The sequence below is a fragment of the Aedes aegypti genome, chromosome 1 (genome assembly GCF_002204515.2).
Source record: "Aedes aegypti strain LVP_AGWG chromosome 1, AaegL5.0 Primary Assembly, whole genome shotgun sequence".
Taxonomy (NCBI): Eukaryota; Metazoa; Arthropoda; class Insecta; order Diptera; family Culicidae; genus Aedes; species Aedes aegypti.
In genome coordinates this window covers 94,801,503-94,816,541 of record NC_035107.1, presented here as the reverse complement: position 1 = coordinate 94,816,541, position 15,039 = coordinate 94,801,503, and the positions used below count along the sequence as shown (strand labels likewise).

At 36.6% G+C, this 15,039-nt stretch overlaps 1 protein-coding gene across 2 annotated transcripts in view; it reads left to right on the top strand.

The window, feature by feature from the left end:
* The window catches only part of LOC110676157 (formin-J), a 95,650-nt gene extending 81,528 nt beyond the window's left edge, over positions 1 to 14,122 (top strand). Inside the window, exon 2 of one of the 2 annotated variants that reach the window (XR_002500118.1) lies at positions 13,021 to 13,082. Coding sequence is in view for 1 of the 2 variants with exons in the window: in XM_021842929.1 (XP_021698621.1) it covers positions 13,021 to 14,063 (1,043 nt within the window). In the remaining variant the exon portion in view is untranslated. Of the gene's footprint in view, positions 1 to 13,020 lie in introns of both variants that reach the window. The other variant, XM_021842929.1, reaches the window with a different exon arrangement.
* Positions 14,123 to 15,039: the final 917 nt, after the last annotated feature.

Genomic DNA, 15,039 nt, shown 5'->3' with positions numbered 1-15,039 from the left:
ACATGCTACCGTTGCAACACACAGCTTGAGAACGATCCACCAGGTAAGAGTGAACAAGTTGAACAGCATTGTTCGAAAACCCAAAATTCAATGCAAGTTTCTTACATAGTCGACTATGTGAAACGGTATCGAACGCCTTAGAGAAATCTAGCAGTATTAAAACAACAGGCTTACCACCATCCATAATTATTCCTATATCGTCTAGAACCTTAAGCATTGCAGTTTTGGTTCCATGGTTCGGTCGATATCCAGATTGAAAATCGTTCAGCAGTTTGTTTTCGAGAACATAGCTACATATTTGGTTTTTGATAATACGTTCGAAAGCTTTTGAAAGAACACTCAATATGCTTATAGGACGAAAGTTTTCGATTGAATTACCAGTTGTTTTTTTCTTTATAGGAATAATTTTGGAATATTTCCATGAAGATGGAAATGTGTGTGTTCTGATGATATTATTAAACATAAAGGTCACTTGATTTAAACACAAAGGCAAAATAATTTTCAAAAATCGAGGGGAAATGTTATCTAGACCAACAGCATGAGATGTAATTTCAAACAAAGCATTCACTACATCAACTTCACTGATTTCATCAAAATTGAAAGAACGCAAAGTTGAGTAAGGCACAAATGAACAATGATCATCTGGTTCTAAATAATTACTGACAAAAAATTCATTAACATCATTTGCACTGTAATTATTAACGTTAGAAGTAGACGATTTTCCAATACCTATATTGTTCAATCGTTTCCACAAAAGTTTTGACGTGAGATCTGGATTAAGCTGGGTAGCATAATAACGTTCATTAGACTTGTGCACTAGGTCCGTGACCTTATTACGTAATCTTTTGAACAAAGTGCGATGATTATCATCATTAGAAATTTTCCATTGTCTATATGCTAAATCGCGATAGACTATAGCCTTGGCAATATCATTATTAAACCATGGGTTCATGTTGGTTTTTGAAGTAAACGTTTTTATTGGAACATATTGATCATGTAAATACAGAATTGATGAATTAAAAAAGTTTGCTAAAACGTCAGGATCATTTTGGGAATAAAAATACGCCCAGTCGCACATGTCAAACGCATTTCTTAGATCATCCACATTAATATTTTTATAATCACGATATTGACTATGTTTGGTTGGACTGAACAGTTAAAATCTAATGAAACAAACAAAAGGTCACAGCAAAACTCGGGAAACACTATTAGTTAAAATTAGATCAAGCTGAGAAGATCCTCCATTATAGAAAAATGTTGGCTTAGTGCCAATGCTTTGTATTTGATAACTTGAAATAACATCATTTAATCGTTTTTTTGGTGTGATTCCTGTGTTCAACAAGTTTGTGTTGAAATCTCCAAAAAATAGATGTGATTGTACATAGTCCATACTCCTATATCTAGCATCTAGCAAATTGGAAGCATCGACTCTTGGTGGATTGTAAAAGGCAGCTAATAATATTTTGGATCCATCGATCGACAGTTCTATCATTACAAATTCCGTTTCAATGTTCGTGTTATTTGTTGACTTATTGATTATACGGAAATTGAGGGTTTGTTTGATAGACATGATTATGCCCCCACCCATACTGGCAGTTCTATCATTTCTTACAATGTGGTAACCATCAATCTTTAAGACATTGCTATCAATACGTTCATTCAACCATGTTTCGGATATACATGCAACGTCAACTTCAGAAATAGCGAGAACTTGCTTCAACTCATGGAGTTTGCTCAATATTCGGGCACAAATGCTTTGGCTATTAGCACAACATATTGAGAGCTTTCCAGGGCAGAGAGCAGATTTCATGACAATTCCAGCCTTACACCATTGCTCAGAGGCGTTGCTATTGCTCGTAGTGTTAGCCATTATCATAAATTTGGAAAACTGCAATTAGAAGGAAACCATAATCGAGCACTTTATCTAACAAAACTTTAACATCAAACATCTTATAACTTTCATTACAATTCTTCGAAACCAGCTACACAAATACATTAATATTCATACTTAAAGAGATTAACGAAAAACCACCAATTCAACAGCAATCCAGTACAAGCATAATCAACAGCATAACCAGCAGCAGCAGCACCAGCACCAGCAGCAACAAGCGATGACCACGAAGCGATCCAATGACTTTTAGGACGGAAGCAAGGGAAAGAATGGATCGGATTGGAAGGATAAGAGAGAGTTACATAGGAAAGGTTATTGATGAAATTGATCGAAATCGTTGACAGATGTTACAGCAACCTCGGGATCATCTAGGCTCTTCTTAATGTATACCGTGCCATTTTTGGTGAATACGTTCCGAAGTTTTCCTTCTCTTCTCAGCTTCGAAGCCTTCGTTCGAATCTCCCTCGCAGATGGACCTAGGTTCGCATTAACAAATATGCGTTTGTCAACAGAGAAACCGATCATGGACAGTGAGAGTTTTCGTGTACGCATATAACGAGAGTAAAATTCGTTCCTATGTACGGTGAACGCGAACTGTATGAGGATGATCGCAACAGTCCCGATCTCTAGCTTCTTCGATGATAACCGCCGAATGACGACAAGGGGATATTCAGTCTCCTTATATCCCAACGCTTGACACCACGCATGGAAGTACATCGCTAGGTTTTCACCGGTAGTAAAGGGCACTCCATTCACGATTAAATCATCGGCTCTGGTCACAATTTCTAGCGCATGAGAAACATCAACCTTGTTTTTTGCAACTTTGGCGGTTAAGTCACTCACTGATCGATTGCACTCCTCTCTTAGTTTTTCTATATCCATGGATAGATCTGCCTTCATGTTTTCCATTTGGGTGGTCAGTTGTTCTCCGAGCTTGTTGATATCCTCTTTCGTGTTTTGTCGGAGAGAGTTTAGTTGTGTCGTCATCAAATTTGCTAGCTCAGCTACGCTCATCTCTTTCGATGCGAGTGGACTTGCAGTGCAAGTGGAGTTACTGCGTAACTTGGCTCGCTTGGTGAGTTCATCATCAGACATTGTTGAACTGAATTGAACGCACAAACTGCTCGATAAACTTCTTGTGCCAATAGTGATGGAGATTGTTTTTGCTTTCTTCACTTTTGTTTTAAAACAAATTTTTAACGTTCTTATAGAGTACTGATGGTGTAAATAGCACTACTGCTTGGTGTATTTTTGTGCAATTAGACACGGCAAAATTAATGTATTTGCTACTGCACAAACAGACTACGTGCACTCCATCTACCACTCACCAACTCCATTGATTCGATTCAGTAGTAATAATACTGCGGGCCAGTGTTTGGATTTCGATCCGAATAAGCCGATCGAACCATTCAGAGAGTGTAACAGTTCATGAACCATAACAGTTCGTGGCACATCACAATCGGAGAATGTTGATATTCACTCTCTCGATTGGTACATGGCGAGAAAGTGTTCAAAAGCAGTAGCTCTCACAGACTACAACGGTATCGAGCCATTCGGGTGATTTACGTTTTGCATAATATAAATAAAATTAATAAATTATGCATTTTCTGGTAATGCAACCTTAAATAACTTAATTTTTCATCTATTGGATCATCGAACACCACTTTGGTTGCAAACATAGCACAAAAAATGAATAATATTCGTCTTTGTTTCTTGATCAGAATGGGAATGTGTCAGCGAATGTTACAAGTATTGACACACAGTGATCGTCGCCTAAGAGTGGTGTGTGTATGTTGCAAGGATTTTGTGCAGCCGACTAACTTTCCTCAAACTGGAAACAGAGGGAAGGGGTTTGAAAAAGTGTTTTTTTGTGTATGCTGATCAAAAATTTTATTTTCTTGTAAAGACCCCTACTGTTCCTAGAAAAAAATTCTGGCTACGCCACCGCATCATATAAATGAAACAACGAAAAAATATAATATTTATGTTCTGTAATCGAAGATTTCAATTTTTTTTTTAGTGATTCGATTATCCGGAGTGAAAAAAAATCGATACGATAAGCGTCCTCTTGGAACTTTTCGCAACGCGTCCGTTACTCTCAACAATCACCGATTAACTGATTTCAGCTTTCTGCGAACGATCGCTGCTTGGTCGGATTTCTTATTGTCTATCTTTTCACTCTCCCTATTCCTCTCTAATTTGTCAGTTGGATTTTTCCATATCAACTGTCTACAAAAAATCAAATAACTCTCCAACGAATGTTTCGTTCAATCACAGAACGCAGCCTAAAGAGTAAACATTAAATTGGGCCTAATGTGCGAATGATGTTTATTGCGTGGCAATATTCATCAGTGCTGTCTTCTTAATAATCGTTATTAGTGACTTCTATCTGATGTAATATTCTAAAACAATTGTCATTATAAATAGATATGTACACTTCACCACAGTTTTCTGTCTATATCTCTGTGTTTACACGTCCAATTCAAACTCTTTAAGCCGCATTCGAAAGGCAAAGAGTTATGCTTACTTCGTATGTATTTTTTCTAAAAACTTTTTTTTTATTTTGTATACTAAATTTATACCTTAAGTTGTGACATTTTTCAAAAAACACACTGAAAAATCATATTAAATTTTCTCAGCATTGGATCGACTAAAATTTTAAATCAAAGTGTCATTAGAATCGTTATCTTATATTCTTTGACGAGCATTCATCAATTTTTTTTGGAAAAATCTGAAAGTATTCAAAATCAATGAAACAGTCAGTCAAGTCATCGTGCAAAAGTTTGGGTTCACCCCTCAATATGGTGTATCGTGCAAAAGTTTGGGTTCACCTGAGCTACACGCACATCATTTTTGTCAATATCTCTGCCACTTTTCAACCGATTTTAATAGTTTAAAGCTTTTTTGAGCGTACATGATTGGTTTGAGATCTCACAGATTTAAGTAAGTTCAGGTGAATCCAAACTTTTGCACGATACACCATATTGAGGGGTGAACCCAAACTTTTGCACGATGACTTGACTGACTGTTTCATTGATTTTGAATACTTTTCAGATTTTCCCACAAAAAATTGATGAATGCTCGTCAAAGAATATAAGATTACGATTCTAAAGACACCTTGTTTTAAAATGTTGGTCGATCCAATGCTGAGGAAATTTGTAATGCTTTTTCAGTGTATTTTTTGAAAAATGTCACAACTTTAAGTACAAATTTAGTATACACAGTTCAAAGAATGTTTTAGGAAAATTACATACGAAGTAAGAATGCCTTTCGAATGCGGCTTAAAGAGTTTGAATTGGAGGTGTAATCACAGAGATATGGACTGAACAGTTTTGCATGTTTTTAGGGAATGAACCCAAACTTATGCACGGGAGTGTAGATAGGAGTTCCTCTTACGAAAGTCGGGTTCTTGAACTAAGCGCCACTCTTGGGCTGTATCATTTTGCATGAGTCTGCAAAAATTGATCATTGCTATTGTTTAATGCTGAAGATTGATCTGAGTTGATCCTAATACAACCAACTCTCCATAACTCGATATTGAAGAGGCCGTCAAGTTAAAACTCGATACCTCTGAGTTAATGAACTAGTGCAAATGATCCAAGGGACCATCAAGGTAGCCATGAAAACCAACTTTTTCTATGCTTCTCTAAATCGATATCGAGATACGAAATATCGCGTATGCTAGAGTTTACTGTAGTAACCACTACTTAAATAAGGCAGGATTAGGCTTTTTGCGATCTCAGTACGAAAAAGACCAGCAGTGAAAAAAAAAAAAACATTTCGGTATCTATTAAAAGTCGCCAAAGGCAAAAGAGCATAAAATACAATGCGTTAAACGCATAATGCTAAACCTTACAGGTGATAATTCAAACTTTTTTTTATTTTTTATTTATTTATTTATTTATTTATTTTTCCAGCAAGGGGAAAAGCCAGGAGGGAAACATTTTTATATTCGTCATTATGTTTCAATCCCAGACGTAAAAACCCCAATTTAAAGAGTGTACAAAGTTCCTTAAAACTAGTTTACAATTTTTGTTTTCCCCTAACTTATTGTGCAAAATTTGAATCATAATAGACCTCAGACAACCTGAAGACTGATTTGGAGGTCTTACTTCTCCTATATGTGTGCACATGAAAGTACTCACATTATTGGTTTTGTTCATTATAAAATGTTATCCATAACATTTTTTAAGTTCTTTTTTGAATGAGTATAACGAAATTATTTGTTTTAAATTCATTGGTAAATTATTTAAATTGACAATTGCTGGATATATATATATATATATATATATATATATATATATATATATATATATATATATATATATATATATATATATATATATATATATATATATATATATATATATATATATATATATATATATATATATGCATCCAAATCTTATGTAATTAGTTCTGGGTATCACAAGGCTCAAATTGGCAATATTCCGTGTATTATGTTAGTGTAATTCATGAGATGATTGAATATCAAAATTATGCTTAATTAAATTACGTTTTACTTTGAAAATAAACAAAACTGAAAAATCTTATTGGATTGAGGTTCATTATTCTAATATTTATGTATAAATCTGGCGTTCTTGTGTTTGGATCTTGGAGAAGCCCTAAATATGATGTAGAGTCAACTGTTTTGACTTGTTCGTTACCTAGCCATAAGCTACAATTTTCTGTTCTTAGGGTAAGTTTCAATTAAACGAAAAGCGTTTCCTCTTACACCATAGCTATACAATTTTGTCATTAGTACATTATGTGGCACGCAGTCAAAACATCAATAACGATGGTCGAACATATCCGTTGATTATCAATATTATGTTGAATTAGATTAACTAAATTAACAGCAGAACTTGTAGTATTGGTTGAAACCCGTATTGATTCTTATCAATTATATTGTTTCTAGTGAAAATATTGGTTAACCTGCTATAAATTATCTCTTCCAGTGGTTTGGACAATATGGGGAGTATTGAAATAGGCCTGTAGTTTCGTAAGCAACTTTTTTGTCCATTTGTATAAATCGGTACAACTTTGGCCGTTGGAAAAACACCGGTTTCCAACGAAACATTTTTAAGGTCTGTTGAATAGGTATGATCGTTGTTATCATTTCGTTTGATAAGTTTGGCGGGTATTTTATCAACTCCAACAGTGCTAGTACAATTGAGTTCTTGAACGAAATTACTCATTTCATTATATGTAACTTGTAACATTATGATTGAATTTGGGATAGTATTGTTTATGGTAAATTTTTTTGTTTCATTATTGAATGCCAAAGATAAATTATCGTACAGTTTTTTTGGTATACAAACAAAGTTGAAAGCATTACATATATCCAATTTGTTTTCTAATGTTATACTATTAGATACGATTTCTGTAATACTTTTCCTTCGATCACAACTATTACCTCCATAAATATTTTTGTTAAATATGTTCCAAACCTTTCTAATATTATTTCGATTCTCAGCGATCGAATTATGGTAATACATTATCTTTTAATTGAATTAGTTTAATAACATAATTTTGATTAGTTTAATAACATAATTTTTCTGCCTTTTTGTAGTTACATTTGATAATATCATTTTCTGGCCACTGAATCGTCCTTTTGTAAAGATGATCTCTCAACCGAATTTCTCTTAATACGTTTTCGTTGATCCATGGTGCCCTGTTACCGATTTTATTACTCGAACGGAGCTCATATGAGTTACAATTCATAGAGTTTGTAATTATTTCTGTGAAACTCTCCACTCTCTCCAATGTTTGTTGTAAATCAATAGCAAACGCATCGTAATTTGGTAGGTCACACATATATAGCTCATCAGTAATCAATCTCATCACTGAAATACATACAACGTGAATAGTTACTTCAAATCGCAAAATGTACAACAACAAATCGTCGGTTTTGTTTTGGATTGAGTTAATATTTATATGCAGTGTGTTGATCTTAGAATTCAAGAAAGTATCATTAGAGTTAGGATAATTTATATTCAAATTGTCGATTAATTGCACATTACTGATAATATCATCATCATTGGTACCCGTAGAGTCCACCTATTGGTTTAACAGAATAGTCGACATGAAACTAACACCATTCACAGCAACCACATCACCAGCAACAACAGCAACAGCGCATACTAGGAGATTTCAAGCCTTCCTGGGAGCCGAACGTAGTTTGTTGATGTCATCAATGGAATCAATGACGTAGATGTTACCTTTGGTACACCACACATACTTGAACCCATGGGAGACTCTGAGAGTCTTCGCCTCTCTGAAAATTTGCCTTGTTTCTCTGGTCAAATTTTCGTTAATGTAGATGTTTGTGTAGTTACGCTTGTTGTTCGGTGATGATATGGAGTTGTTGGAAGATAGCCGACCAGACTGCATGGTATTGCCGAAGTCAATTTCGTCAATATAGATTGACTTCCACTTGCGAGCGCGCACAATATCATTTCGGACGTTCGAGCTGCTGAATTCAACAAGAATCATCCCATTTCTGGCACGTTGAGCCCTCTCGATATCGGTAGAGAACAGCTGAACCCCAACAGCAGCAGCAACTTTCGTAATGATGGTCGACTCGCCCATTGTGAGGTCCTAAGGTATGCCGTTGATAACAATTTCGTGTTTTAGCCCAATCTGCTCAGCTAAACGTAGTCGTTTCTTCATTTCGGTAACTGAGTTGCTGAGAGCACCGAACTGCAGATCATGATCACTCACGGTACTCAAGCAACCGGCTGGGCGGAGATAAACATTTGAGAAGATTTCACATCTTCCATCGAACTTTTCATTTCATTTTTAAATTTCGACAATTCAACAATAGACGCTGGCAGTTTCTTCATTGCTTCATCACTTTTTTTCTGATTAAGTCCATTTTTGTCACATTTGCCATTGATTTTGTCAACCGACACTTGCAGGCACTTCATTGTAGTTAGCAGTTCGTCAATCTTCTTATTAGTTGTGTGTGAAAATTCACATTGGCTCGAGCAATAGTAGCAATGGCTCTTTTGAACTCTGTTTTATCGAAATTCAGAGATACCGGCACATTTCATGTGCAACGAATTGCTACAGTCAGTGGCGCGGGAAGTGGGTAGGACAGGTAGGACATGTTCTACGCACAAAAACACCTGGGTAGGACAGTCAAAGGATTGTCCTACCCACGATCCAACGAAAAAAAAACACAAGATCAGCAGAAAGCTGATTTATCAACTGTTCAAGATATTAAATATATGAACAATGGAAGACACGATATAGTTTTCCATTGTTTTCGTATGCATTGTGAAGCGTGTCATAGTTTATGTATGAACCTCAAACAGTTTTGGCTCGTTTGAGGAACGTTTGAGAATATCTCTAGAGAAAATCTTTGGAAACTAACTGTAAGAATTGTTACAAGAAACTTATTTAACCGTTAGAAAAACAAATGGAGTAATCCTCTGTGGCATTTCTGTATGAATCAATGTATGGTTTCTTAAAAAAATGTAAATGTTCTAGGATAAATTACCGTGAATATTTCAGAAAATAATTCTTGAACAGTTTCTGGAACATCCATCAAAAGATTTTCGAAGAGCATTTGGAAGAAGTATGGATTGAACTGAGACCAATTGCATCGTTTTTTACACAATACAAGTGTGATGTTGCATGCGATTTCTGAACGTGCTATCACTCTTGATATAATCTAACAAAATATCGCTGAGTCTCTTGACGATTAACAGAGCAATTTCTGTAGAACTCCCAGAGTATCAAGAAGTTCTTGGCTGATTCAGAATTGCCGTAGAAGTTTCTGCAAGTAGTTCTTGATTAATTCTTCTTAAATAATAATTGGATCAAATCCTCTTTGTGGCACTTTTCATGAAAATATTTAGAGCAAGAAGGAATAAGATACTTTTTTTTAAATCTCTTTGTTACTTATTATGCTTGAATTTAATCCTGATGCAGAATTGTACAGGCTCCAGAGACTATCACGGGTTCAACAGCTTCTTCTCAGATTCTCCGAGGTACAGCTTCAGGAATTATCATAGTAATTTTGTTTAGAATACTTTCAGGGTCTCCTAGAGAAGAAATTCTTCTAGAGATTTCTCTACCAATTCTCCCAGAAATAATTCCAGCGATTTTTCAAACGATTTTAAGAGGAATTTCTCTAGAATTTGCTCCAGCAAATCCATTAAAAACTCCAATGCTATTACCTCTTCTTCCACCGAATTCTACAGTTGTTACTTAAGGAGATCTTCCAATGATTTCTACGGAATTTCTCCCCAAGAAATCTACAAAGGTTTATTCCAGAGTTCTATAATTGCTCAAGGGTTTTTTTTAAGCAAGAAACCCTGTCAGAACTCCTCCGCCTGTTCATGTGGATTCCTTCAAGAATTCATCCACGTTTCTGTAATATTCCTTTAGGGGTTCTGCGAACAAATCTATTTTTGCAAGTGATTTTCCAGCATTTTATCCAAGTATTACTCCCGCAGTTTTTTCTACACATTTTTTAGAAATTTCCAAAAAATTCCCATGCAACCTTAAAAAGTTTATTTAAGTTCTTACGCCAGTTAATACTACAGATTTTTTTTTCCAATAATTCATCCGATAATTTCTACACGATTTTCTTTTCTGTCCAATGTTTTTCGAGAAATCCCTTTAGAAAATCCTGCGTAATACTATCCATAGATTCGATTGATTTTATCTTTGAAAGATTGACGGATTGTATCTATGAAATTTTCCAAATCTTCTTCAAAAGTCGATTTTCTTGCCGAGATTCTTTAAAACGTACACAGGTTTTTTCAAAGGTTACTTAAGGATTTTCTTTAGGATTTATTTTTCTGAAAATAATTTCATGGGGTATTCCTTGAGACATTCTTGGAAGAATTCCTGAAAAAAATACCTTAAAAACTTATTTCTGAAAATCTCTTAGGATTAGTAGAGGAATTTCTATAGTAAACTTAGAAGGAATCTCTGGAGCAATTGCTGAAGGTGCCTCAAAAAAAAAACACTTTAGTTGAATTCATAAGAAATCCCTAGAAATTTCTAGGGTTATTGATTGAATTTCAAAAGACGTTTTGTCCAGGAATCTTGGAGCGTATCCCAGGGAAATTGATGGATGAATCACTGGATAAAATATTGGGGGAATTAGGGCCATCTAAAAAAAATCTAAAAAAATTTTTGAAAGAATTCCGATGATTTTTGAAATAATCTAAATCTAACCTAATCTCCTTCGCTGTGGTATTGGTAAATCCAGGTTGAATTCTTAAGGTATCCTTAACAAAATTCTTGGGGAAATTCCCTATGCATATTCGTGGAGAAATTTCTTGGGAAATAGTTACTAAATGTACTCCTTTAGAAACTTCCGGAGTAATATCTGAACATACCTGAAACAATTTCTGATAAAATTCTTAGAGAAGATCATGTAAGAGCACATACTCAATACGAGCAGTAATAGGGTAATTTAAAACTTCGGCACCATTCGACTGTTATCGGTAATCAAATTTCAAACGCCAAATACACATTATTTTTTTTCAAAACACACCATCAAAAAAGTACGCTTCAAATTCGACTGATTTGGAGGTTCCGAAGTGATTTGCTTGCAGTTTTTATGGGAAAGCTGCCGAAGAGAAAAAGGTTGCCAACAGAAGACATACGGACATGAGGTATTCGAAGCGTTGTAAAAACTTTTCCAAAATGCTTTAAACAAGTCCGTGGGTGTGAATTGATAGAAGATTGAACTGCTCATTATTAATGTGAACAGACAAACACGTATGTCTGCTGATGTCCGAGAACACTACAGAAGAAGCGCAGCATTGGCTTAGGATTCGTTATGTTTTCTAGGTTTCTGATTGATATTATTTTTGACCACTTCTTGATTCCTTTTAGGTCTCTTTTTTCAGGCAAAAGTTCTCTAATGTCCTATTTTTAAGGACCTCAGTCACTACCAGCCACGTAAAGACGATTTTTTTTATATTCTTGTGGTAACGACTGGCACCCTTTGCGTTTGAGCTCCTAAAATATAGTAGCTTTCAATGTCCAGCCTAAGATTCCATAGGGTTAAATTTTTTCTTTACAACACCATGCATAAAATATCTGTCAACATTTGTCCTACCCATGATTTAGAACGTGGACGCGCCTCTGGCTACAGTAAACACATTTCACTTGCTTTTCATCTGGCTTAATTTCGTTATGGAATGTTTGACATTCTTCCATGGCTAGTCTTTTGTTTTGGCCAGCAACAACACTCATTACCGAAAGAGATAACAAGACTTGCAAGAAAAAAGCTTCAAAGTCAAATGTATAGCTTGTTCACTAATTAGATCCGCTAAAAGTGTAGTGACCGTAACGATATTTGAACCAGATATTATAATTATTTTTAATTTTGGAGCACTATTTTAAAGCAAAATACGAATTTAGTAGCGTGATGTATCGTAGCGTCTCATGATTATTTGACATATTTTACAACATATTGATAATCAGACCCTTATTTAGCATTAGGTATAAGACTCAAGAAGGGTAGTCGATTTACTCGGGGAATCACAAGACCACTTACACCACCGGGTAGCACAGGAAGGGCACAATACTGTGGAGGGCGTGCTGGTACTCCACAGACTCTATTAGCGGTTAGTTTTAATTAGACCCCCCTAACTATTCATTCCTGGGTACGGTTAGCATGAAGCAGCATCGCACCATGAACAAGGGGTCACCTATGAGATGGACTTTTACCACCGGCACAAACAGTCCGTAGCGTTAATTCTTAGCCAATTGAAACAATCGCTACCGACAATACGCGACTATTTAGGCTGATCGAGAAAAGGAGGTAGATATTGATGATCGTGCCCTACAAAATTTATAATATTTGACGAACTTTAATTAACTTAGAGATGTACGAATCTTCGTTTGCGGATGACGCAAGCCTCTTCTAGAGAGCTATAAAAAAAAAATCAACGGATTGATTTCAGCCTGATTTCACAATCGAATTTTATGCTGAAATAATTCACTCAAATTGCCTACTGCCTTCATCAATTGTTTCTCTAAACTAACCCCCAAATATAACAAATCGCTACAGCTGCCTTGAGTGTTCTGCGTTGTACTTAATTTCCTCGGATCCTAACCTCTAGTTCCACCCTTTTTGGTTTTCCCCCTTTTCACAGTGCGGCGTTCCACCACCGTTAGCTCCAACAACAGCACCACCGTCGAAATCGAAGAATGTGAATCCGTTTCGCTGAGCAGCTTCCAATCGAATAGTGCCCCTGGGAGCCAGCAGACCACCATCGTATCGGAGAAATCATCGTCCACCTCGCTGTCAACGCTTTCACCTCCCTCGCCGGCTGCGGAGACTTGCGGCGAGGTCAGTTCGAGCAGATGGGGAGCGAGACCGAGCAAAGCGGATACTGTGATCAGAGACTGGGAACGAGTGCAGGAGCAGGCAACTACGAAGGTATCTAGCGTTAGGAAGGATGATGTGGAAACGAAGATTGACTGCTTGGAAGTAGAATGCGTGGATGCGATGACAGTTGATGAAACGAAATCTCAGCTGCATTCTCGGGGAATGGAATCGAATGATGACGAGAAAATGACAGCCACAGAAGCTGTTGTTGTTGCGTCGACGGAGGAAAAAGTTGATGAGACGGTGATAAATCAAGTCGATGAATGCAGATATGATAATCCGGAAACAGGAAATACAGATACTAAAACGCCGGAAATTATATTGAACGGGATAAATGAAGTGAGTAATGGATACGATGACGCCAATGTTCAAACAAGAGACCAAGATAGGTCAAAGCATGATGCAGTCACTGTAGAATTACAAAATTTGAATTCCACGAGACTTGATGAAAGTAAATCTACAAGCAGCTTTCAACGAAACTTAGCCAAAGACTGCATATCTTCTAAATACGAAAAAAATCTGAACGTCACATCCCGTGACGTTTCTCGCAGGTCTCCCACCAATATCCAACGATTTGGATCCTTCAAGTTTCCGCGTCACATCGATGGATCCAACGTATCTTCCTCCAGCCTAGCCTGGTCCTATCTACCACAACTGACTACATCGCACTCCACTTCGTCCCTCTCGTCACTCCGATCCAACAGTGGCCACGCCGCAACCTCATCCCAGTCTCCAGTGCAACGCCGTCAGCTGAAATCCTACGCTCAACGTCACCATCGATCCAGCTTCCATGTAGTGCCGAACTGAACCAAAAGCATCAACCTACCCTAAAAACTAAACCCAAACGAATAAATTTAATGTTGAAATCATCGCGTATAAAACATTCACATCACATCCCTCCAGAAAGCGCTATACGTGGCGTCGTTAAACTGCGCCGGAAGCTGTCATCCACATCTACCGGCGGCGGGCTAAACTATATGAACGTGTTTTTCGGAGCACCTGCATCACGCGTGTGGCCGTTTATTGTCACCGTCGACCCCATCATCATTATCGTTGTAATCATCGGTGTCATTACCGTCGTCGTCGTCATGATCATCATTTCAGCCCCCCGCTTTACTCTACTCTAGTCAGTGAATGTCATTTCGGAGTCTACTCTCGCTTTGATTGAAGCCGTTCGTTGTTGTCAGGGTCGGGTGCAAAATTGCAGCAATTAAGGCGATGTGTGACGTTTATGCCTGCCGTCCTTCTACACTCGGAGAAATCAAAATAGCACCAGCCTGTTTTTTCTACTGTTCAGCTTATAGTTGTCTGAATAAGGTCCTAAAGTTTTATTTCAGTTTACGTACAAACGCTTGAGCTCACGTTTGAAATACACGTTTACTCAATTTTCTAATGTTTTGTATTCGTTTAGGTCAAAACATTTTTTTTTTGTATTTTTAGTTTATGCCAAATCCTTAGAGTTCAACTCTGATTTTGGGTAAATTATGTTTTTCGTGTACCTTCACAAATTTCAGATAGTAAATTTCCCGATGTGACAAATCAAAACCCCAGCGTGTTTTTGCTGGCGAGGTGAACGTCAAAGATTATCAAAAGCATCAAAGGTAATTGATAAAATAACTGTTATTCGAACAGAGAAAACGTCAAAAAACTGCCTGAAATTTGAATGACAAACTACAAATAACCTGACATTTTGTCTGCAGCGAATTCATTACATTGCTTTTAATTTCCAAAGAGTTTCAGAGGGTTGTTCACAGACAAAAATATGTAACCGAGAGATCTTTTA